Source organism: Cryphonectria parasitica (genome assembly GCF_011745365.1).
Source record: "Cryphonectria parasitica EP155 unplaced genomic scaffold M406scaffold_4, whole genome shotgun sequence".
NCBI classification, from domain to species: Eukaryota; Fungi; Ascomycota; class Sordariomycetes; order Diaporthales; family Cryphonectriaceae; genus Cryphonectria; species Cryphonectria parasitica.
In genome coordinates this window covers 4,697,266-4,719,240 of record NW_024468912.1, presented here as the reverse complement: position 1 = coordinate 4,719,240, position 21,975 = coordinate 4,697,266, and the positions used below count along the sequence as shown (strand labels likewise).

The 21,975-nt window shown below is 53.0% G+C and overlaps 9 protein-coding genes across 9 annotated transcripts; 4 read left to right on the top strand and 5 right to left on the bottom strand.

Annotated features, from left to right (window-relative positions):
* Nucleotides 1-108: 108 nt before the first annotated feature.
* M406DRAFT_339703 (gamma-glutamyltranspeptidase) lies at nucleotides 109-2,620 on the bottom strand (the record flags this gene model as incomplete). The annotated part of the gene is made up of 8 exons (XM_040921474.1): nucleotides 109-1,112; nucleotides 1,165-1,220; nucleotides 1,276-1,426; nucleotides 1,507-1,567; nucleotides 1,634-1,897; nucleotides 1,974-2,043; nucleotide 2,475; nucleotides 2,590-2,620. The coding sequence occupies 8 exons, from the start codon at nucleotides 2,618-2,620 to the stop codon at nucleotides 109-111; spliced, it is 1,638 nt and encodes a 545-aa protein (XP_040777473.1).
* Nucleotides 2,621-2,945: 325 nt separating this feature from the next.
* M406DRAFT_218136 (S-adenosyl-L-methionine-dependent methyltransferase) lies at nucleotides 2,946-4,661 on the top strand (the record flags this gene model as incomplete). Its single annotated transcript, XM_040915522.1, has 2 exons — nucleotides 2,946-4,494; nucleotides 4,552-4,661. Coding segments are annotated over 2 exons (1,659 nt in total), but the record flags the coding sequence as incomplete, so codon positions are not given.
* Nucleotides 4,662-5,021: 360 nt separating this feature from the next.
* Nucleotides 5,022-7,121, bottom strand: M406DRAFT_89295 (family 4 glycosyltransferase; the record flags this gene model as incomplete). The annotated part of the gene is made up of 4 exons (XM_040926145.1): nucleotides 5,022-5,404; nucleotides 5,476-6,463; nucleotides 6,531-6,666; nucleotides 6,718-7,121. The coding sequence occupies 4 exons, from the start codon at nucleotides 7,119-7,121 to the stop codon at nucleotides 5,229-5,231; spliced, it is 1,704 nt and encodes a 567-aa protein (XP_040777471.1). The 3' UTR covers nucleotides 5,022-5,228.
* Nucleotides 7,122-7,780: 659 nt separating this feature from the next.
* M406DRAFT_339700 (uncharacterized protein) lies at nucleotides 7,781-8,956 on the top strand (the record flags this gene model as incomplete). Its single annotated transcript, XM_040921473.1, has 1 exon — nucleotides 7,781-8,956. One exon carries the CDS (start codon nucleotides 7,781-7,783, stop codon nucleotides 8,954-8,956), a length of 1,176 nt encoding a protein of 391 aa, XP_040777470.1.
* M406DRAFT_101729 (putative syntaxin) lies at nucleotides 8,903-10,260 on the bottom strand. Its single transcript, XM_040914969.1, has 2 exons — nucleotides 9,868-10,260; nucleotides 8,903-9,783 (listed from the first exon to the last, which is right to left on the bottom strand). Exons 1-2 carry the CDS (start codon nucleotides 10,150-10,152, stop codon nucleotides 9,253-9,255), a joined length of 816 nt encoding a protein of 271 aa, XP_040777592.1. The 5' UTR covers nucleotides 10,153-10,260; the 3' UTR covers nucleotides 8,903-9,252.
* A 435-nt stretch (nucleotides 10,261-10,695) lies between these two features.
* M406DRAFT_89291 (uncharacterized protein) lies at nucleotides 10,696-12,808 on the top strand (the record flags this gene model as incomplete). Its single annotated transcript, XM_040926144.1, has 3 exons — nucleotides 10,696-10,858; nucleotides 10,929-11,785; nucleotides 11,843-12,808. 3 exons carry the CDS (start codon nucleotides 10,696-10,698, stop codon nucleotides 12,785-12,787), a joined length of 1,965 nt encoding a protein of 654 aa, XP_040777469.1. The 3' UTR covers nucleotides 12,788-12,808.
* Nucleotides 12,809-13,664: 856 nt separating this feature from the next.
* Nucleotides 13,665-15,074, top strand: M406DRAFT_322409 (uncharacterized protein). The gene has a single exon (XM_040919637.1). It carries the CDS (start codon nucleotides 13,705-13,707, stop codon nucleotides 14,902-14,904), a length of 1,200 nt encoding a protein of 399 aa, XP_040777468.1. The 5' UTR covers nucleotides 13,665-13,704; the 3' UTR covers nucleotides 14,905-15,074.
* A 385-nt stretch (nucleotides 15,075-15,459) lies between these two features.
* On the bottom strand, nucleotides 15,460-16,420 carry M406DRAFT_330314 (uncharacterized protein; the record flags this gene model as incomplete). The annotated part of the gene is made up of 2 exons (XM_040920503.1): nucleotides 15,460-15,985; nucleotides 16,401-16,420. The coding sequence occupies 2 exons, from the start codon at nucleotides 16,418-16,420 to the stop codon at nucleotides 15,460-15,462; spliced, it is 546 nt and encodes a 181-aa protein (XP_040777467.1).
* Nucleotides 16,421-18,281: 1,861 nt separating this feature from the next.
* On the bottom strand, nucleotides 18,282-21,003 carry M406DRAFT_255361 (MFS general substrate transporter; the record flags this gene model as incomplete). The annotated part of the gene is made up of 10 exons (XM_040917026.1): nucleotides 18,282-18,656; nucleotides 18,897-19,057; nucleotides 19,115-19,179; nucleotides 19,234-19,279; nucleotides 19,353-19,474; nucleotides 19,592-19,677; nucleotides 19,745-20,006; nucleotides 20,069-20,162; nucleotides 20,230-20,826; nucleotides 20,913-21,003. 10 exons carry the CDS (start codon nucleotides 21,001-21,003, stop codon nucleotides 18,282-18,284), a joined length of 1,899 nt encoding a protein of 632 aa, XP_040777466.1.
* Nucleotides 21,004-21,975: the final 972 nt, after the last annotated feature.

Below are 21,975 nucleotides of genomic sequence, written 5' to 3'. Positions count from 1 at the left end.
CCCGCTACGAGTTTCGACGCTGTATGTATGTCTTGAATCTTGTCTTCCGGGTTCAAGACCAAAAACAAATTGCTACTGCTCTTGGGTATCATCAGCTGCCCCCTCGTTTCATGTCGAAAAGCCACCCGAGTTCCTCTGTCTCGGCTCACCCACAGCCTCAAAACTTCCATCCCAAAGCCTCTGGATCCCCTGGACAGCACTGACACCCAGCCTCACCCATACAGGCTTGTGCCCCTTCTCGACCATAGCGGCAACGGTGCTGTTGTCAAAGGTGTACTCAAAGTACACCTCATTCGGGATCAGCTGGTCGTGCAGCCTGGGCGCGGCCACGGCCTCGCTCATGTTCATGCCGTGCTCGAGGATGTGCCAGGCGGTCTGGGTGGTGGAGCTGATGATGCGGCTCCCGCCTGCGGCGCCGGTGATGAAGAAGACGGTGCCGTTGGGGTGCTCGGCGATGATGGGCGTGATGGAGCTCATGGGCCTCTTCCCGGGGCGGATGTAGTTGGCCGGCGAGGGGGCGAAGCCGAAACTGTTACGGACGCCTGGGATGCTAAAGTCGTCCATCTCGTCGTTGAGGATGATGCCGCTTCCGGGGGTCATGATCTGTGCGCCAAAGAGGAGGTTGATGGTCGTCGTGGAGGAGATGGCCATGCCGGCGCTGTCGGCTGTGACGATGTGCGATGTGCCGTGGGTTTCGGCCGCGATGAGCTGGTGGGGGTCGTACTCGCGCACAGGGAGGGTGGTGCTGTCGTCGATCTTGTGGCGCGTCTCATTGGCCTTGTGGGGGGTCAGGAGGGACGCCTCGAACTCCTCGATGTTCGAGACGTAGGCTGGGTCGCCTAGCTCGAGGCGGGCACCGTAGGCGAAGCGCATGGCCTCGATGAAGCGGTGGGTGGTGAGGTTGGTGTCGGCCAGGTCCGAGGCTGGGTACTGCTCCATGGTCTTGAGCATACTCAGCATGATGGAGCCGCTGCTGGGGGCACCGGTGGAGTACAGCTTGAAGCCGCGGAAGTCGATGCTGATTGGTGGCTTTCCATAGACGCGGTAGGACTTCATATCGTCCATTGTGAGGGTGCCGTTGGTCTCTTGGACGAGCTTGACTATTTCTTCGGCTGTAAAGTGTTAGGAATGGGCCAAGAAGAAGGGCCAGGCATGGAAACGCACCTAGTTCACCGGAGTAGAGTATCTCGGCGCCGTGTTTACCAATCTTCTCTAGGGTACTATAATTTTGCGTAAGTTGTAGATCCAGGCCCACCACTAAGTGCTCGTACTTACTCGGCATATCTTTTCCTCGTGATGACATCCCCAAGCTGGACCAGCCGTCCGTTAGGCGCGAAGTCTTGGGCCCAGATGGGGTCCTCAAGTAGAAAGTTTCCTCGAATGCCTTTTGTCGCAAAATCCATATACCTCACTAAGTCCTCCGTTACTGTAAAGCACAAAGGAGATCATATCAGTTTCTAGTCTGCCAAACACAATCAGCATTTGAGAAAGGATGAACCAGCGTACCATTAAAACCATTACGTGCGACATAAACCGCCGGGTTGACAACTGCTCGCCAAGGCAATAGCTGAAGTTACACGGTTAACAAGACCATACAGATTTACACTTCTCCACGCCCGTGATGATAACTTACTCCATGTTTCTGATGCAGGTACTCAAGTCCCTTCAGATCACCTGGAACCGAAACCGCCAGTCCGCCAGTAACAGCGCCTTGTAAATTGCCCTTATACATATCCTCAAATGCCTCAGCGGGTGCAGCTTCTCGGTAATCTATGGTCTCGTAGTTCCCCTCCGAGTCGCGGACGAGTGCAAAGCCACCTCCTCCTATTCCGGAGTGATACATGCCAATGACTCCGACGCATAATTGGGCTCCGACATGGGCGTCTGCGGCGTTTCCCTAGTGGTCTTCTTTCTTAGTAACTTCTTTTTCCTTTTCATGTTCGCATCTGATATGACACAGTAGGACAACTCACGCCTTGTCGCAACAGATCTATGCCTATCTGCGAGCATATCGTGCTCTCACTGGCCACGGCGCCGTGGACGCTGGACAGTGGTGCATGGATGGGAAAGTCCAGTGCTGGCAGAGCTAATGCTCTTGCTGCAAGCTGCAAAGCCACCAGAGGGAACAATTCATTAGATAGAGTCTCTACGATGCAGCGTTAGTGATTCATTTATCTGGTCTATTTGGTCGCAAGCAGGAAAGATGTTCTTACTCATGTTCAACGATTTCTAATCGGTCAAAGGCGGAAGCCGCGACTAAACAACCGTAGAAACGTGCCAGGGAGGGGAAAATAAGAAATAATGTCTAGTGCCCCAGAGCGAGCGAAATATACACTCCAATAACAAACGAGACGAGCAAATAAAGGAATGAGAATGTTGAGTGTTATTCAAATTGAAAGGGGGAAAGGTATGGCGAGCGAGCAGTGCCGGATGAGCAAAAGACCGGCACGGGACTCTACTATGTCACGGCGTACTCTGGTACTTTGATGCTAGTCCACATTTATTAGTAAGCATTCACCGTACACGCGGTGAAAGAAAATGCAGGGTCCATCCACTCGCCAAAGAAAGGCAGGAAACAAGAGGACTAACCAGATTGGGTGCTCATCTTGGTACTGCCCATTTTGAGCCAATGAGGTCCAGGGCAAAAATAATATGCTAGAATTTCCTTCACTCACTCACGTCCACCATTCCTCACCTCCAGTTCTATCGTTTCGATTACTCTCATCGGGCAGGCCTTTGAGGCTGAGACTGGATACGAATTCTCTAATCGCTGAGTCTGTTGTTGATTGACAAATGTCCTGATGAGGCCTGGGCTTCCAAGATTCATTAATAGACCCTTTACATCGCCACCACTGAAACTCACCTTCTCACGGCGCTTCAACATGGCGGAGACAGCCATGCAGTCTGCCGTTGAGGCTACAGCACCTAAATCCACAGATGCAGCCAGGAAGATGAATGGGAAGAGACCTTTCAACAACGGCTTCGGAGGAGGGAGGGGCGGTCACCAGAAGAAGATGAAGAAGGTCAAGGCAAAGCCAGTCAAGGAGGGCTCATCAGAAGAGGTCCTCATGGCCGACATCCGTGCCATGTTGAAGGCGCAGAAACTGGAAGACGCCGACAAGATGACGAAGGAGGAGGAAGAGAAAGAAGAAGTAAATGAGAAGGAGGAGGAGGAAGACCTTCCCGAACCAGGCACAGAAATCGAGGTCCAGGTTGAGACCCTCTCCTCCACAGGCGATGGCCTCGCCCGCCAGCCAGGCCGCAAACAAATTTACGTCGTACCCTACTCCATACCTGGCGACCTCATCAGGATCAAGGTCTACCGCCACCTGACACACCAGGGCCACTCGATTGGCGATTTTCTCTCCGTCGTGAAGCCCTCGCCCCTGCGCGACGACACCAGGGTGAGCTGCCAGTACTTTGGGAGGTGCTCCGGCTGCCAGTTCCAGATGATGGCCTACACAGACCAGCTCGCACACAAGCGCACCATTGTCGAGCGTGCCTTCAAGAACTTCTCCCAGCTTCCACCAGAGCTCGTACCCGCCGTCGGCGAGACCATGGGCAGCCCACTGCAGTACGGCTACCGCACCAAGCTGACGCCACACTTTGACGGGCCGCCGGGTGCCAACCATGGACGGCGCGGCAAGAACCGCGAGAGGAAGTTCTTCACAGAGGTGCCTGACATAGGGTTCATGCTGAAGAGCTCGCGGCGGACCATCGACATCGAGGACTGCCCCATCGGGACGGACGCGGTACGCAAGGGAATGGCGAGGGAGAGGGCCAGGATGAAGGACGAGTTTGCCAAGTACGAGCGTGGGGCCACCATTCTTCTGCGAGAGAGCACGAGGCGGATACCAAAAGACGATGAGAAGGCCCAGTTGCCAGACCCTATGCCCGCCGACGCGGTGGTCGTCGAGGGAGACAGCTTCACGGACGTCAAGACCTGCATCACAGACAACAACGCCACCTCGACCGAGTATATTGACGACTTCATCTTCACCAACCCGGCCGGCTCCTTCTTCCAGAACAACAACTCCATCCTGCCCTCATTCACAGACTACATTCGTCAACACATCCTACCCCCGGCCGCCCCCGAGGGCCAGCCGCAGCAGAAACCCATCCGCTATCTCATCGACGCCTACTCCGGCTCAGGCCTCTTCACCATCACCCTCTCCTCCCTCTTCACTGGCGGCAGCATCGGCATCGATATAGCCGGAAAGTCCATTGACTTCGCCCGCACCAACGCAACCCTCAACAACCTCCCCGAGGCCCAGTGCCGCTTCATCGCCGCCGACGCCCCAGAGCTGTTCAAGTCCGTCAGCGCCTTCGACCCGGACGAGACTATCGTCGTGCTCGACCCGCCGCGCAAGGGGTGCGACGCTAGTTTCTTGCGCCAGCTTCTTGGGTTCGCGCCGAGGAGGGTCGTCTATGTCAGTTGCAATGTGCACACGCAGGCCAGGGATGTGGGCGTCCTGGTTCGGGGCGAGGTGGAGGGTGTGCCGGGCGCGGCGGCAGGGGAGAATAAAAAGGAGGTGGATGGGGAGGAGGGAGGTGAGGGGAAGACCAAGGCCAAGACGAGGTACGAGATTGAGAGCCTGAGGGGATTCGATTTCTTCCCGCAGACGGGCCATGTGGAGGGTGTCGCGGTTCTGAACAGGGTCGTAGAAGCCTAGAGAAGCTCAACCATCCATATCTACCCTGCCGGTCAACGAAGTTGGAATCTCACAAGAATACAATTGGGCCACGCCCGTGTTGAGACTCAGATACGGGAAGGGTAAAAGCCTATTTTTCTGCATATGAGGTATAAACAATCTGTTTGAATTGGCTCTGATTTCCAACCATGCGCTCATGTTCTCCACAGACTCGATACGACGACCTTCTGTGTGTACCCACTAGGGTGAAGAAGAAAGAAAAAAAAAACCATTGTGATACAATTCTACCCCCGTGCCCAGAAGAAAATACGCCGCCGCCATGATGAATCATCGTGAGATTGCCGCTAAATAGTTGTGGCGAGATGCAGTAGAGAAAGAAAAGAAAATTTGGGGTATCTGAGTGTTCAATGCAAGTCTATGAGTTCGATCCCTCTTCTGCCTTCTTCGCTTCGACGTGAGATGCAAAAAAATGCAAGACTTATAGTCATTGCGCTTCTCGTCTCCAATATATTCGCTACAGCAAAATAAGTTGCTGCAGTTGATGAGCCGCTCGCTCGCCTTCCTGACCCTGGTTCACTACTTGGTCAGCGCCACCAGCTTGTCCATCTGCTCGATCCACTTGCGGTCGAACTCGACCTCGCCAAAACGTTTCGCAGACTGGCGGGCGCGCAGACGAACAGCTAGCGGGTCGGGAAGAGACAGAGCCTTCTCGAAGCCCTCGGCGAACTCTTCAGCAGTGGAAGCGTGGAAGCCTGATGTGCAAAAGTTTTTAGTATCTCAATATTCGCCGTGCTTGCTGGCCTGTTCGGGCGCGAAAACTTACCAGTTGGTTGTCCATCGACCTCTGTGACTATGTCCAACTTGGGACCACCCGAGTTGTGCACGACCGCGATCAGGCCACTGGCCTGATACTCAACCACCCCAATGCCGAAGTGCTCGTTCCACATGCCATTGACGCCAACGCTCGCCTTTTGCAGCCATTCGAGGATGTTAGGCCAGGGCGCGTCCAGGCGGAACTCAACCTGGTCCTCGATGTGTAGTTCACGGACGAAGAGGCGCAGTTTATAGACGCGCTTCGAGTCGTGGTCGTCACGAACGCTGCCCACCAAGACGAGCTTTGCCTCCTTGGAGGCCTCGCTCTTGCTCTTAACAAAGTTTGCGAAGGCCTGTACGATCAACTGGTGGTTCTTCTCCGGACGGAACTGCGCGATGTAGAGCAGGATCTTGCCGCGCTGTGCCTCGCTAGCGGCAGACACCTCCACGGCGTCCTCGAGCTCCTCGACTGCACAGGGTGGGTAAACAACGGCGATGGGATCGGTCTTCTCCGCCTCGCGGCGAGCAGGGCCCCAGAGCGAGGTGACATGTGCCTGCGTCCAGGTCGAGTTGGTCATAACCACGTCGATGGTTGTGCCCATTTTGGAGTACAGCCACGCGAAACCCTTCCAATAGTACCGCTTCACTTTGCCCTTGAAGCCCACCCCTTGACCAGCATTGACACCTTGTGAGCCAAGTGGGGAGTTCGGATCAAGGGAGTCAAGCATGTCGGTTGAAATTGTTGGGTAGTGGACGTAGGCGCCGGTCGGTATGGTTGGAAACAGCCACTTGCAAAAGCCCAGTGCAAAAGCGTATCCCATGGTGTCAACAAATATGTCGGGGACAACGAGAGAGAAGGCATCCCAGGCGAGAACGATGGAGCCCAGGGACTGGAAGAGAAGGGTAAATCTCGGCCATGTGGACGCCAGGACCCAGTGACGGGTGGAGAGATAGAGAAATTGGATCGTGTGTGGCTGCAAGTGGATGTTGAAGCGGCTCTGAGAAGTAACAGTGTAAGCAAAAAGAGATGCCCCCTTGAGTTCGTCGAGTCGAGACATTGCTCACCTTGACTCTAGTGAGGATTTGGTCCTTGTTAACCTCGTGATCCCCGGTGTATACAACGATCCTGGCCTTGGGCCACTTCAACTGAATGGCGCGAATCGCAGCCCAGAGCACTCTCTCGCCGCCGCCTCCGGCATTGCTGCAGATCATTAGCCAACCATACGCATCCCGTCATTTCATGAGTACGTACCAGAAGGGGTGGAAGAATCCCACGATACCAGACCAGTCTTCTGCAAGCTTGTTACCATCAGGGGCACTCGCAGTGGACTCGACCTGGATCTTCTCCCAGCTGCCATCCTCCTCACCTTTACTTGATGTAGTATCCGAAGTCTTGTCCTCCTGTTTCTCCCAATATTGCTTCTCGTCTCCCTCAATTACCTCCAGTATGCGAGCTCGTCGACCTTCAGTCTTTCTTCGTACGTATGTGCCAAAAAGGGAACCGAGGGTCTGCCAGAGAGCGGGAATGCCGAACAGGACAAAGGCGGGTATGATGGCGATGAGGGGAGCGACGACGAAGGTAATGACCTTGGGACTGAGGCCGAAAGATATATACTCCTTGCCGGACGGCGCCTGGCAAGAGCCCTGGTCATCCATTATATCGTAAACTATGTATCGACAGTATCGAATTGCTGCTGGGTGAGGATAGGGCTTTGGTGTAAATTGGGTTGTCGATAGTCAAGAGTCCAGTCGAGAAGGACAACAAGAAGAATGTTGAAAAGAGAGACAAACGAAAGACTAGAAAGATGTTGTCAAGCTTCAAGACTACTCCATCAGCAGGATGTTCACAATCCAACAGATCACAACTTGTCCGTTGTGGCCAGGCAGAAGAGCACGTGCAGGTTTCCCCAACCGTCGAGCACTCACAGTACTGAACACGACGCAATAGCTCCCTGATAAAGCAGGTGACAGGCGATACTGGGACGCGTGGTGGCTTAAACACTCTAGTGCACGGGCCCTAGCCCCACTAGTGCACCCGCCCCTCTACTAGTACAGTGGTGAACTCTCCTCGTGTTCCCCCCACAGTTGCACCAGCCCTGTTCCAACAGCCTGTGGAATGTTTCAGCTAGGCGGGTTAGATCTCTGCTTGAGAGGTCCCTCACTCACTGACAGGCATGTGAGTAGTATCAGCTGGTCCATGTCAATTCTCAAGTACGCAACCACAAGCATCAAACCCTCTCTTTCTTTTACCAGACAAGAACAAAGCCACACACAACTCTTCACCCCTGGGGGTGAGCATGTCCTGAATCTCAATAATGTCAGGGCATGTGGGCCACAAGATCAGGCTATCAGCCTTAAGAATACGGCCCCAGGTCTGGCAAAACAGTAGTGGAAAATGCCTTCATTATCATGAGCCTCATTCCACTTTGCATCCAACAACACGGCTTCAGAGAACCGGGCAGAGGAGGCATTTTGGTGGTGCAGACATAGCAGGTGGTCTCCTCAGGGGTTCAGAGTACCTCGTCACCAACATTCACGAGCTGACCGGCACACCATGGTTCATCTCGATCCCACTCGTAGCGCTTGTCGTGAGCGCTGCCATCCGGACGCCTCTGACGCTCTACACGCACCACATGGCACGGAGGAGGGCAAACCTGCTGCCGCTGATCCAGGCACAGACGGCCCTGATCGGGCTCGGTCTGCGCAAGAAGGCGGTGCCGAATCTAAGGGACAGAGTGCGTCAGCTCATGAAGAAGCAGACTAAGGATCTTTTCGGCGTCTTTGCCATCAATCAGAGAAACTCGATATTGGGTGGGCTGCTGAGCTTGCCGATCTTTTTGAGCAATCTCGAGGTCATTCGGAGGATGTGTGGTGGGCCTAGAGGCTTGCTGGGGAATCTGATGTTCAGGTCTTCGAATCGCGATATCACCACCCAAGAAGTCACGGAGGCGACACAACCTGTACCTATACCTGCATCCTCGGTCGACTTGTCGTCTTCAGCGACCGATCTGAGCCAAGCTACAGTCTCCGTCAGCCCTGACGCTCTCGCCTCCATCTCCATGGAGCCATCGTTCGCAACAGGCGGCTGCCTCTGGTTCCCTGACCTCCTGGTTTCGGATCCATATCACGTCCTCCCCATCGCCGTCTCTGCTGTGTTGGTCTTGCATATGATTCCCGAGACCACAGCGGCAAGGAGGGAACTATTTGGCCTCAGCCCCGTCGCCGGGGACAAAAACGCATCTTTGTTAGGACAGACGCGCGGGCGTCGTGCCTTTCAGAGAACGATGCTGATCATGGCTCTTGCTATTGGGCCGATCACGATGGATATGCCTGCTGCATTGCATCTGTATTGGTTGTCTTCCGCCAGCTTCAGCCTAGCTGTCAGCAAGGGCATCAAAGTGTTGTTGCCCATACCGAAACATACTATCAAGCCATGTCGGGGTATGGAAATGCCATTGCTCAAACCCAAACCGCCTACATCAAGAGCATGACCAGGAAACGACAAATCCAAAAAGAATAAGAAAAATGAAATAGAAAAATAGACATGCCAACGCGGACCAACAAAATAGTGTTGATTCTTCGTGCTATTGACACAATGGTGCCAGACTGGTACACAAACTCCCGGCGCCTGCAAAAGTCTATTGAACCAAGACATGCCCTCCCCACACCGTATCCATCCCCCTAACTGCGACGTCTTCTGAGCGACTGTAGCCAAATGAAATGGAATCGCAATATGAGTGGTGTGTTAGGATCTTCCAACCCCATCTGACAAGAGTCTACCACAAGATCAGCCCAGGAAAATAGCCAGCAACACAATGGTCAAAATGACGGCCAGCACCAACAGCAAGCAACATGCCTTGCTCCTTGCATTCCTCTGATACCTCGCCGCCTGCCTCAGTTCTCGATCCGCAGCCCTCGTATCCTCACGCGTGTTTTCCACGTTATCCGCAATTCCGGTCAGCTGATCGCCCTGTTCCGTGACGATCTGTGCTACCTGCTGAAACAGCACGTTGAGGTCGCCCACGCCCTGCTCAATACTCCGGATTTCCTCCTCGCGCTCTGCAATGAGGGCGTCCTGGAAGTCGACCTCGTCCTGCGGGGCCAACCGGAGCTCCTCCTGCAGCTGCGCCTGCAGCTGCTGCTGGCTCTGGGGCACGGAGCCGAGGCTTGTGCCCTCCTCTTCATCCGCGGCAGCGGCCCGCGCGGCGGAGACAGAGGCCCGTTGTTTCTCGAGGGCCTGGCGCTGTAGGGACTGGAACTCGGCGAGAGATGCTTTGAACTCGCGAAAGAGCTTCTGCTGTTTGTATTTTTGCGTCGGCTGCGGAGGAGAGAAGATATTAGAACATGCACACAACAACATGGACACACACACAGACAGATGAAATGCAAAGCAAAATCATACCGTAACCTCTTCCCACGTCTGGATCTTCTTGACGCCCTCGCCCACGTCCTTGAAGGTCTCACTCGACTCCTCAATAAGATCGTGCACGCGCTCCCTCACCCGTGCAGTATCCCTCCGGGTGCCCAGGTGTCCAATTTCTGTCCTAAGGCGGGAGATATTGCCGGTCAAGGTGAAGAGCTTGTTCATCAGGTCCTGCGACAGCCGGTCAAACTCCGGGTCGTCCGTGTACCCCGGGTTATTGTGTCGCGACTGCGACTCGAGCGAGGAAAGCTGATCGAAAGACATCGCTGCGTTGGCTGATCAGCAGTCAAGTAATTGCACTCTGGTGTGGTAGATGTAGCCAATGGTCTTGAGCAGTGTACGAAGGAGGGAACAACAGGCGCTGAAGATTCATGGAAATGCAAAGGATGATATGGCGGCGGGTGAGGGTTATCTGGTGACGTCTCAAGTCTGCGTATTCCAGGCCCTCAAACCAGGTGCCTGGCATGGCTTGGCAGGGTTACGTAATTCACTATATCTAGTGTAGTGGGTGCCTGTATTGTACATAGTACCGTTGCAGTAGCAGTAGTTAGTGGCCCTGTTGGAGGTGGCTTGTACAGGGGCCCCGGCCCCGATGTCTTTCACTGTCAGGAAGCGCGTGTCTTTGACCTCTGCCTGCAGCGTGCCGCGACGAGGCGACCAGCAGAAGGTTCCACTTCTTTTTCAAGCTCTTGTTTACAGCCTTTCGACTTGCATCTTTGACCTCACCTCTTCCTCTACCACCCTTTTCTTGTTCCCTCCACCAAACTCTAGGGCGTCTTCTTCACCCGACCATGCGCGCTGGTCAAGATGGCTCCTGTCAGGCGGGCTCCGTATAAGGACTTTTTGCAGGCATCACTGCAGCGACGCTTCTCTTCTACTACCACCATCCTTCTGGTCATCGCATATGTCGAGTCCCTTCTTTTCGCCGTCTGCAGGTCTCCTAGGGCGATCTTCTCCAGCTGGTGGTCTTGTAAGTCACATTCCCGTCCTGTTCCACCGCCACTTTCAATCCTCCTCGATGCTAATATCTCTCACATCAGTCTTTTGGTTAATTTTCCCAATTGGCCCGACCGGCATACGAGCATTCTTCATCTTCCTCTGCGGCCTTACCGTGGTCATCCTGAGAATCGCCCAATACCATGTGGGCATACGAACCTCGAATTCCGGCTATCAGACGTTCTTGAAATATGCTGCCACCTCGCAGACACTGGAGGCCATCGTGTCGTACACGGTGTCGTCTCTGCTGTTTAGCCAGGTTTACTTGTGGACTTCGACGGCAAACGACCTCAGTTGGGTCGTGATCCAGTCGGGTGACAGGGCACGGCTGAACGAGAAGCCCATCTTTTACACCGTCCACTGCCTGCTGTTTGGCCTGCTACAGGGCATACTGCACATCTATCGCGACGATGACAGGCTTCTCCTGCGACCCGTCAAGCTCAAGGAGGAACAGCCAGCAGCAACAAATGACAAGGTCGCCTGGCAGACACGTCTCAGCAACGACGTGCCTGCTCTTGCGAGTCTGGCCGCCATGCAATCGGTAGCGGCCCTTGTCTTTAGCGGTATTCTATACCACGCGGCTAAGCTTCCAGACTTCATGTCAGGCATGACGCTCCGCGCTTTGGCATGGCGCACTGCCCTCGCGTTCTTCCGGACGTTTTACACTTTGCCCAAGACCAACATGGTCCCTGCCACCCTGGCTAGTGTAAACGCTTGGATGTGGTTGCGCTGCTTCTCCACTGGCTTCATGCTGCTGTTCATGTGGCTCGCCGGCATCAAGATGTTCTCGATGTTCCTGGTCCGGCCGCCATTGAAGCTAGGGAATCCCTTGACTTCCGAGTCTAAAGATCCCAACGGAAGTTTATTGAACGGCCTGAAGAGCAAGAAGCTGCATATCAAGGTTGGTACCATGACCACGCACCCGATTGTCCAAAGCTCGTTATGCTGACCTTAGTAGTCTTTTGCTATGTGGGAGCTCGCCCTGATCGCTAGGGATTTTGGGCCTCGACGAAAGGCTATCTACCAAGACATCGACAGGAAGGATGGACCAGCGTGGTCCCAGGTCTATGCGCTGTGCCACAACATCGTCAAGGAGATGGAGGCCAGAATTGATGACTGTGGCAAGGCGCCGACACCCCCTTCAAAGGAACTTGTGCCAGCTGCAAATGGCCCCAATGCTGCGACAGAACGGTCTTTGCAGGTCAGCAATGACCCTATCCTCCTGTCTACGCCGACCAAGAAGAGCAAAATCGAAAACATCATCGGAAAAGTCGCGGTACGGTCGCCTGGCCAAGAGCCACGGCTAAGTCCTATTGTGCAGAAGGGGTACTTCCAGGCCAAGGGAGTGGTACAGGAGGTGGCAAGGCAGGCGACCAGCTCGGACGATCTGCACAGCCCGATACAGAAATGGACAAGACAGTTTCTGAAGTCGCCATTCGGCAAGCCTTTTAGGAATACGCTTGACCAGAGACTCACTGTCGCTGTGCTGGGTGCGCCGTACGCGGAGCCAAGCCTCTTTATCAATGCCATATCTGCAGTGACCAAGCTGGCGCTGCACAGCCTGGCGGAGGACAACTATGGAAATGTGCAGCGCGATGTTTCGACCATCATCCGGAGCTTCACAGCGCTGACGGTGAAGCTAGAGAAGTTCAGGGACGATTTCCCCGCGCACTGGACAGAGCTTGACGCTTCTAGGGAGAGCCCGGTGGTAGATGCGGTCTTGGAGACGCTGAAGGAGGCTCTGCGGCAGCTTATCGAAAGTTTTGGCCCGTACGCACGGGATATCAGGTTGACCTTTGCGGATATGCGACAGGCGCGGGATGCAGCTGGAATTCCTCACAGGGCCAGGGAGACGGCTGCGATCGAGGCTGCACGGCCACCAGAAAGGCGACAGGTGCGATGATGAAAAGGTTGGCTGGCAGTCGTGAGAGCGTGAGATAAACTTAAAAAGGACGGTTCACAACATTTCGACATGATTATGTGATTATACCCGAGCATGTTGCTCAATATGATAGAACCAGAGAGAAGAAAAATCAATCCAAGCATTTCTGTAATGCATCATCATTGCATACTGAGACTCAAAGGATGAATTCTGCCTGTTTTGCTGTGCAATGAATGGAATGGTTCATGCCTTCTGTATTACAAGTTCACGTACAACTGGTTGAAGTTATGAAAGGGGGGCCCGGATGCGATGACGTTTAATTGGCTGTGGGGCTCGGCTGCACACTTCATTTTGGCGCGCCTTCCCTTTTGCCTTGCCTTACCTCATTCGCCTCTTTTCTTCCCTTCTTACGTCTTACCTAAAGACATTCCCTCTCTTCTCCTCTCCCAGCAATAGCTGCTCGGCCGCACTCGACAGCCCTAATTCAGCCTCGATGTCTGCCAGCACGCTCAGGGGCAACGGTGCACCAGCAGGCCTACCATCATGATACCGACATCTTTCTCGTCCTCGTCGACAGCGCGGCAGTCGGCCATCGAGACGAATTGCTCACGAGAAACAGCACTCTCGCTTAGTAGATGATACAGCACTGAACAAATAAATACCACAGGCCTCGCGGCTATACCCGCTTCTCCATTCGCCACAGATCTGGCTTGTCAACCACCACGATGTCGCGCCTCCATCTTCTCTGGCGCATCATCTACCACTCCCTCTACTATTTCCTCTCGCTGATCCTGCTCCTTCTTCTCTGCGTCACTCCCGCCGACGTCATTCGTCAGTCCTATCGCAACGGCCAGCGCCTTGACATCCTCATCATCATCATCTGCTTGTCGGTCGCTCTCGTCTCGGTCGTCTGTATCTACTTCTTTCGGCTGTACGTCATGCGCACGACGCTCGCAAATATTCCAAAGCACTATATCCCGATCGAGAAGGGCGAGGTGCGCAAGAGCGTCCGAAAGATGATCGTCGCAGGTCTGAGCAGGAGCGCCGCGATCGCCTACGAGAGCAAGCCGCGGGTTGGGGGCGCGAGACTGGCCACAGCGGATACGCAGGAAGAGAGGGTGGATGGCGATGGGGAGAAAAATCCTGATATGCAGGGACGGGCGAGGACGTTCAAGATCTTTAGGATGAAGAAGGCGCCTACTGCAGAGGAGAGGATGGGCATCACCTTGCCGCCACATAAGGCTGTGTGGGGCGAGATTGAACATTACGGATGGGCGTCGCCAAACTCTCCGGATCTGCCGAATCTACAGTACAGCACCGTTATCTCAGAGCTGCCGAATCTGATCGAGGCTAAGGCCCTGACTCTGGCACCTCTGGCTCCCGAGTCGGAGCCTGCACAGCCTGTTTTGGATCCGGAGGCCATCGCTTTGCTGCAGAGGCCCGAAAACTTGCCTCTGCGGCAGTACCTGGCGCAATTAGCGGAGCTGGGCGTTTTAGCACCCTCACGAGCGACGGCAGATTTTTTGTCGTCTTACGACTACGCGCGGTACTCAACACGGCCCATCTCGAACACTCGGTTCCGAGAACTGATGCACCTCTTCGCCGAGATCTTGCGCACCATGGAACCGCTCGACCCAGAGACGCTGCGGGCTCTCAACGGCGCAAATGACGACGTTGTGTCGTCTGAGAGCGACATCGACAACGATGCACCCCGCGAGAGCCCCAGCACGCCACGCAGCCGGATCAGTCAACCCTCTCTTCGCCGCCAGCAGAGCAACGCCTCACACGCTACGGCCTCCACATCTAGCAGCTCGCCTAGCGGCGCTTCACAGATCCGCCGACGGCCGGACATGACTGTCCGGCACTCCTCGCAGGGCACCTGGGCGGGGACGTATCGCACCGCTCCGACGACGCCCAAGAGCAGGAGGACGGCAGTGTCGCCAGTGTCTGTATCGAACTCGAGCCTGAACAGTTTCGCCCAGACACGCCACCCTTACGTAGCTGGTGGTATCTCGGGGTCGAGCTCGAGCGCAAGCCTCCGTTCTGCAGGCTCGGGCGGCTCCATCATCCGTCTCAGCGAGGCGGTCGGGGCGGGTGAGCTCCCCTATGTTCTTACGCTCGCCGAGACGGGGCAGTGAGGACGATCGATTGCCCGTGGGCAGGTGTTTACTACTTTACGAATTTAATGACTAGTTGCATAGCTCGGCGTCGGTGGGTTTCTTTTTCTCCAAGGTTTTGTTTTTTGTACAAATGAAAGGTCATGGTATTGTATAATGCTAGATAGCAGATATTCTATGTGGTTCCCAGCTCTTTTTCTTTCTCTCTTTTTTTTTTTTTTTTTTTAAAAAAAAACCCCCCCAAAAAACCAACCAAAAACCAATTTATGTCTCGTTCCCCGTTTACTTCGCTCAACTCCAAATCTATTTCCCGGGTCCTTTCGTGTATTCCTTACCCCTTTGCCCAAAATCCCCAACACCAAAACAATCCAGTTCCCCGTTTTTGCAGAGCGAGACTCATGAGCCTCGTTCATATACCGCGCATTACATGAATGGCGCAGACTGGTCAGCTGTTGCATGTCGGCTAGACCAATGCAAACTCGCTTTACTCATCGTTCAGTATCAATATGCGTCAGTATCAATAAGGCTGTGGTCTTGGAGCTGCAACCATCTCACATACAACGCAATCGCAGCCTATTATTCAAAGTGCGACCCGACCCCGAAGATGTCTCTTTCGATGTTTTCCTGCATCATCCGACGTGCAGTCTCCTCATCGACCTGGGCCACAGGAGTCCAGTGCTGCTGCTGATACTCTTGGCTGAGGACGTCGAGGCCGCCCATCATGTCCTGTGGAGGTTCAGACATGCCTCCCTCGGGTCCTGATGGCCACATGCCCACTCCCAGCAAGCTCTCCGGCTGTCGTCTTTCCTTTTTGTGGCCTTTCTTGGCCCGAGCCGGTTTGTGAGATGAAGATGTGCCTCCCGCGCCACTGTGATCAATACGGCGAGGCTCTGTTGCGACGTTCTCGTGGATCTGGTGGTCGATGAGGGCCATGTTGGCCTGCACCCTGCCGCGGGACACTTCGCCGTCGGGATGAGGCACGGCGAGAAGACCGCTGTCGGCAGCCGCTGGCTGGTAGTCGTGGTACTGGAGGGAGTACCCAGCAGCCGGCTGGTCCTGAAGGGGGGTATGGACGGGTTGTGTGGACGAGTTGTGCTTGTTACTGGTTTGGGGGGCCAGGTCAGCTTTATTAAGGCAGGGAAGAGGTTCCTTGAAGAGAGGTAGGTTGTTGCGAGGCTGTATTGATAGAGTGGCTTTTGTTCTTGGGAGAGGGGAGAGAGGTGGTCATGGTAGACTATCTCATGGACAGCTTCCATTTATATAATGAGGACAGAAGGGAGGGAAGGAGGACAAGAAAGAGAAGTGGGAGAGAAGTGGGAGGAAGTGGCAGGAAGTGGCAGAAAGTGGGGCCAGGTGGGAGAAAGTGGGAGAGAATCGGTACAGAGGAAAAAAGATACAGGGAGGAGGAAAAGAGGAAAAGGAGGGATGATAAGAAAAGAGAGCAGGAGAGGAAGAGGCAGAAATCAAGGGCTTGCTTGGGATGGGGAGGGATACAACATGGGAGACAATGAACATACTCTTGAAGTGGTCCTGACATCTTGAAGGTGATTATTGATTACCAGAGGAAGTATGATAAGGGGCCTCAAGTCAGGTTTGATGAGGGTTGAGCAAGAAATTGTGCAGCGGGTCAGGCAAGATGTCCACTCGTTAGTGAGGATGGTGATGAGACGGCGAAAGTCTCTTAATATGGGGTCAAGAAACGAATTCAATAGGAGAGGTGATATAAACTGAGAGGAGCGAATCTGCTCCTGCTGCATTATACAAAAATGAGATGATGGAAGAGGAGAGTCTCTATCAAGACGAGACCATCCTTCCTCCTTTATATCATGCCTCGAGATACAATCCACAGGCAATTAAACTATGATGCCGGGCTAACACTCTCTGCGATTGCCTCGCAACCCAGGTGGAAAGACGGTCAACAATATCATCATGATAGTGCACGTTCTCTATGAATCTAAGTACATGGCCCTGTCCGCTGCTCGTATAAGTACAGGCCTTGCTCCGTAATCCAGCCCTACAAACTTAAACTCGTGCGCGGAGTTCTATTATGGGCTTTGACGTGGCAGGCCAGCTGCAACGAGCAACTTCTTAATTTCCCTCCGACGAAACCATTGGTCCTTGTACAGGGGCCGACTGTTGAAACAAAGAGTATAGCATCGTCATTGGCTGCCGGCCTCCCTCCTCCCCTAGCCAGCCTGATCCCCAACGACAACGGCTGCCCGCACACGCGCCACGGATATACCGCCTCTTAGTGGCATCCTGAATCGACGTACTCCATTTTGTTTAGTAAAAGGATGACAGAGTGGGGGCGAAGCTCAGCTGCTGTTTGAAAGAAGATGTCGAGTCGCAGCCTTGTAGTCTTCGTACCAATGCAACCTTAGATCTTACCAGTGGAAACATGGGCTCACTGATGGTGCCATGCCAAATGTTCGGGATACGACACCCTAGGCAAGCCGTGCACGAGTCAGCACACAAGACAGCTGCGGCGGGGAGGATTCAGGTCAGGACGGGACATTTTATACGAGTGCCAGTAATTCACTAGTACTGGCCCATGGTAGTTAGCCCGCATGAAGAATTTCTATGGCCAGAGCCTTTTCGCCTCCTTTTCTTCCTTTCTTCTCTCTTCAGCGCACTTTGATCAACCAGCCATGATTGCTAGCCAGCTTTATAGTACATAGTAGTACTAAACCTGATCGCTCCGTATCCCAAACATACAGTACTGCAGGCCAAGGTGGTGTAGGGAGGCATCCCGAATGAGAACGGGCATATTGTGAGGACTCGCACTCTACAGCTGTAGCAGTGCCGATCAGCCTCTTGTCCTCAAGATGAGTGACAAATTCAACATGTATGGCTTCAGCATCGATAAAATAGTCAAGAGAGTAATTCATTGACCAAATGAATATGTAACAAAGAATATGGGAATTATCTGTGTATGAATTTGGAGGTTTTGAAGTATCTAGGAGGGGGACAGAAGTTTGATCAATTTGGCAATATCTGAACAAGTAGAAAGTCCTCAGAGTACAAGAAGAGTCCCTACAGTAATCGATATATCTGATAGTTGCGAGGGTGGTTGCAAAAATAGAAATGATTCTTACTCTTATATATCAAGTTTAATTGCGCCTGTTTCGCTAGTACCGAAAGTATGCGAGGGGCCTTCACAGGCTCTATTGCGTGTTGCTGAACAAAATAAAAGAGGGGAAGCAAGAACGAATAGCGACCTGGCAGAGTGGCTGTTGCCTAGCCAGCAGGGCTGTGCACGGCCGTGGTGCCAGTCGCACAGAAAGTCCTATGCTCAACAATTTCTTTGTTTTGTACTTTTTCTAGTGTTCAACAAACCAATGGAGTTTAATGGAACTTATTGGACACTGCGTGAAAGTGTCCTCCTGTCTCCTACTCTTCTATAGCTCTTCATTGAAATCATCAGAATCCTCGTCCAGGTTTTCAACGTTCATACTCTCCATAAATGCAAAGGTATAGAACTCAGGCTCATCCTCCTTGGACCTGAGTGCATACTTTCGCCATAAGTACCCCAAATAGCCCAACTGAAACTTGACCAATTTGATCTTGGGCACTGCAAATACCACACTCAAATCCTCCAGGCTGAAGCCTTTCGTCTCCTCCACCAACAGAAACACCAGTACAAACGCCACCATATTCAGCCCTGAGAAGAGCACAAGCCCGCCCCAGTGGTTTGCCACAGTATCGAGTGCGGGATAGCACAGGGTAAGGACTCCAGCGAAGAAAAGGTTGACTGAAATAGCTACCGCACACCCCTGTGAGGTCTCAACATCAGTATGTCCCAACACTTTTCAGGGCGTAAAGTGGCGGCTATCGAAAGAGAACTTACTGCCTCTCGCTGAGCAAGGGGGAAACTCTCGGATGCCAGCGTGAAGGGAATCGGGCCTAAGCTCGGCGAATACACTGCCGCAAACACTGCCATCGAAGATTGTATTGATTAACTGAACGACTCCCAAGAAGCATTCCGCGTGCTAGAACTTACAATAAATCAGTACGACGAGTGCTGGCAGATGACTTGAGTTCCAATTGACAAATGTCAACGCCGCAGCTGCTAAGAAAATGCTCATCAGTGGCAATGTGATGAGCATCAACTTGCGCCGACCCCAAGTATCGATGCGTTTGATCGCCAGCAGTCCAAATAGGAAGTTGATGGCCCCTGTACTTGTCAGCTCTGAGGCAGTAGAAAATGGCAGAGAATATCGAGTCAACATACCAAATCCAGCACTGAGGCCCATGGCAATCTCATAGCGGGCCGGGTCAGTAGGCTGTGTGTTACTCCTCGTCACGAAGAAAGTGTCTGAGAAGATGTCAGTCGGTGGTCTACTTGATTACGCCTGGTAATCAAGATACTCACTCGAGTAGAATGCAAAGACGTTGACTGTTATCCCTTGAATTAGCTTTGCCCGTTTCTAACTAAGTGGAGATACCAAAAGCACCATATAGTTACTTACTGCCACACAGTTGCTGTGCCAAAGCTACCACGCAGGTACTGAGCACAGCATTTTGCAATTTCCCAACGGTAAATAGGGACCAGTATTGTCGGAGCGAATGGTAGAAACCCGACGTTAAATTGCTCGCATAAGTGAGGCCTGGTTTCGCAGCTCTGGGCTGGTAATCCCTGACACTAGAGGCGAAAGTCCTGCCAATCTCTATGTCCCGAGCAGTCCTCGTGTTGGTGTGCTCACGCAACTCAACCTGATGCGCAGGCGGGCTGAATTGATATTCGTCCAACTCCACAGATTTGTGGATCAAGTAAAGGTCTCTGAGGGCTTGGAGCTGTGGCCACACCGCCTTGTGAGCTTTTGTCATGGTAGGTAATTGCTTAATCCGTAGCTGCTCTCACCTGGGTTTCTCTGGCACTCAGTAGGATCTCGTATGCCCGAAGAACGTTGAAGCGTGGTGTGTTTGGTAGCATGTAGTACCGAGGGCTCTCTATGCACCAGCACAGAGCGACCAAGAGTATTATTGACGGCACAAAGGGTGCGCCAAGGATTTGTCTCAATGCGTTTCGTTGATTCTCTGGCAGCGCGCTTGCGCCCAGTGCATTACACCAGTTGGCAATTGCCAAATTGAACACGGAACCCGTTGCGATGCCAAAAGCGACCCTGGAACTGAGGTCAGTTCTCAGAAGTTCCAAGAGAAACGAACGACTAGTGAGTAGTCTCACCATAGTTGCCACATTAGAATGGACGAGCCTCGCCACTGAGTAGACGCAATTTCGCTTGCTAGAATGGGTGCACTGACGGCTTTAATTCCCATGGCTTATCACCAGATTTAGCTATCAGAGGATCTGTTCTCACGAGCTCGGTCTCATTGGAATCAACTCACCGAAACCGTTGACAATCCTGACGCACAAGAGTTGCCACCAAGTTGTTGTCCATACCGAGCCTAGGGAGCTGGCGAGAATCAACGAGGCTGCAACGGTGATAGCGCCCCTGCGACCGATCCAGTAGTTGAACAAAAGAGCAGAAGGTGTGCCAATGACCGCTGCCGCAAAGAAAGGCATGGCGTTCATAGCACCCAGTTTCCATTGCTGCAGGGGGCTGAGCTCCCCAAACTGGAGCCAGTGCTGCAGGTCAGGCGTGTCTCCGGACAGCAGCAGCTTTGCATATAATGACGAGCAGTTGATGGATGCCTGAACATGACCTTGCAAGAAAGCAGCGCATCCGACTGTCAAAGCGACGGGAAAGATTTGTCGGAATTGACCACGTAGGTTCTGTTGTTCTGAGACGAGGCCTTGTTTCTCGTCTGTATTCAGCGCCACGAGCAGGTTGGTCTCTGTGGCCATGTTCTTTGCGACCTCATCGTAGGTACGGATGTTCTTGGCTACCCTAGCTGCCCGGAGGACCTGTTCGTACTCGATGCCCGGAAGATGCCTTGAGAACTCCTTGACATCCTTCTGTAGTTCCTTGTCACTAAGGTGAGCTGGAGAGACTTATGCATTAGCGGCATTGAGCAAAGAGCGTTCGTGAAAGGTCGACCAGAGTCCAGCATGCCCAGAAATAGCCTACCTAGGGGTCCTTCTATGATTGCTCGATCATTGAAATTACGTTGTTCTAGATGGACTTCGCGCCTCCGGAGCTGTGATGAGTGTTCGGCCATTGCGTATTACGTAGACTGAGAGGCCAATCCAATCAAAGTTTGAATGATCTGATTTTACAACAGTAGGTAATCTTCACTGCAAAGAGAGCGACAACTGCATGTTATACTCTGCGGTAATTGGAGAAAGCGTGGGCTGGACTGCATTGAAAGAACTGAAATGTTCCGAGGAGGCTTTTCTGCGTCTGCAAGGGAGGGTACTGGATCAGCCCACAGCTACAATCACTCGAAAATATGCTGCAGCCACTAAAAGGATGTATGAAATAATCATGGTAAGGCTTTCTCCATACGATGGTCTCTGTTTGTGTGTGGACTCACAGCCTCAGCGTTATTGAGCGGGGCGCATGTCGCACTCTTCGGTAGCACTGCAGGAAATGGGCGTCTTAATATTACTACCTAAGCGAGCAGCCGCACTTGTACGGCGATGAGAATTACAAATTAGACGCCACACTCACAATTTCAAGCCTCAGACGTTGGTTTGAAAACGGTGTTCTTGAGCTGGAAATTCAGCAAGCAAATTGCATGTGCTGACTGAGATAACATAATTCAGTAATCGAAATGGGTTGAAAAGAGAATGAACCGTTTGTCTCAAACGGTCGGAGTCCCGGAGAGTCCTGAACTAGATCTCTTTGAGCTGAAGACTACAAGATCACTCAGCCCCGAAGCAGCATCTGCAGGTGCGTCACAACCAACATGACCGTAGGCCTTTTATGCTGATGGTCAGAGGAACATTGTGGCTGCTTAGGTCATATGAACTGCGCCCAGCCCTTACAGAAACTTGCATGAACACCAGATGGTGTAGGTGAACCTCGCTCAGAAGGCAATCGATAGCCCTACCTGCATGAGCAGATTGTGATGGAGCATGTCATACTTGTACGAATGTCTCAAAGACAGTGTGCCACCCAACAAAAGAGAGAGAAGACGGAATGGATGTCCTGTATCTTCATAGGCCTCCCCCTAAAGAAACACCAGTTA

What these genes read in the sequence shown, in the direction of transcription:
- M406DRAFT_101729 (XM_040914969.1), bottom strand. Translation starts at nt 10,152, where the DNA reads ATGTCTTTCGATCAGCTTTCCTCGCTCGAGTCGCAGTCGCGACACAAT. An exon ending in AGACGTGGGAAGAGGTTACG is followed by an intron (nt 9,784 to 9,867) that starts GTATGATTTTGC and finishes TCTCCTCCGCAG; the next exon opens with CCGACGCAAAAATACAAACA.
- M406DRAFT_322409 (XM_040919637.1), top strand. Translation starts at nt 13,705, where the DNA reads ATGCGCACGACGCTCGCAAATATTCCAAAGCACTATATCCCGATCGAG.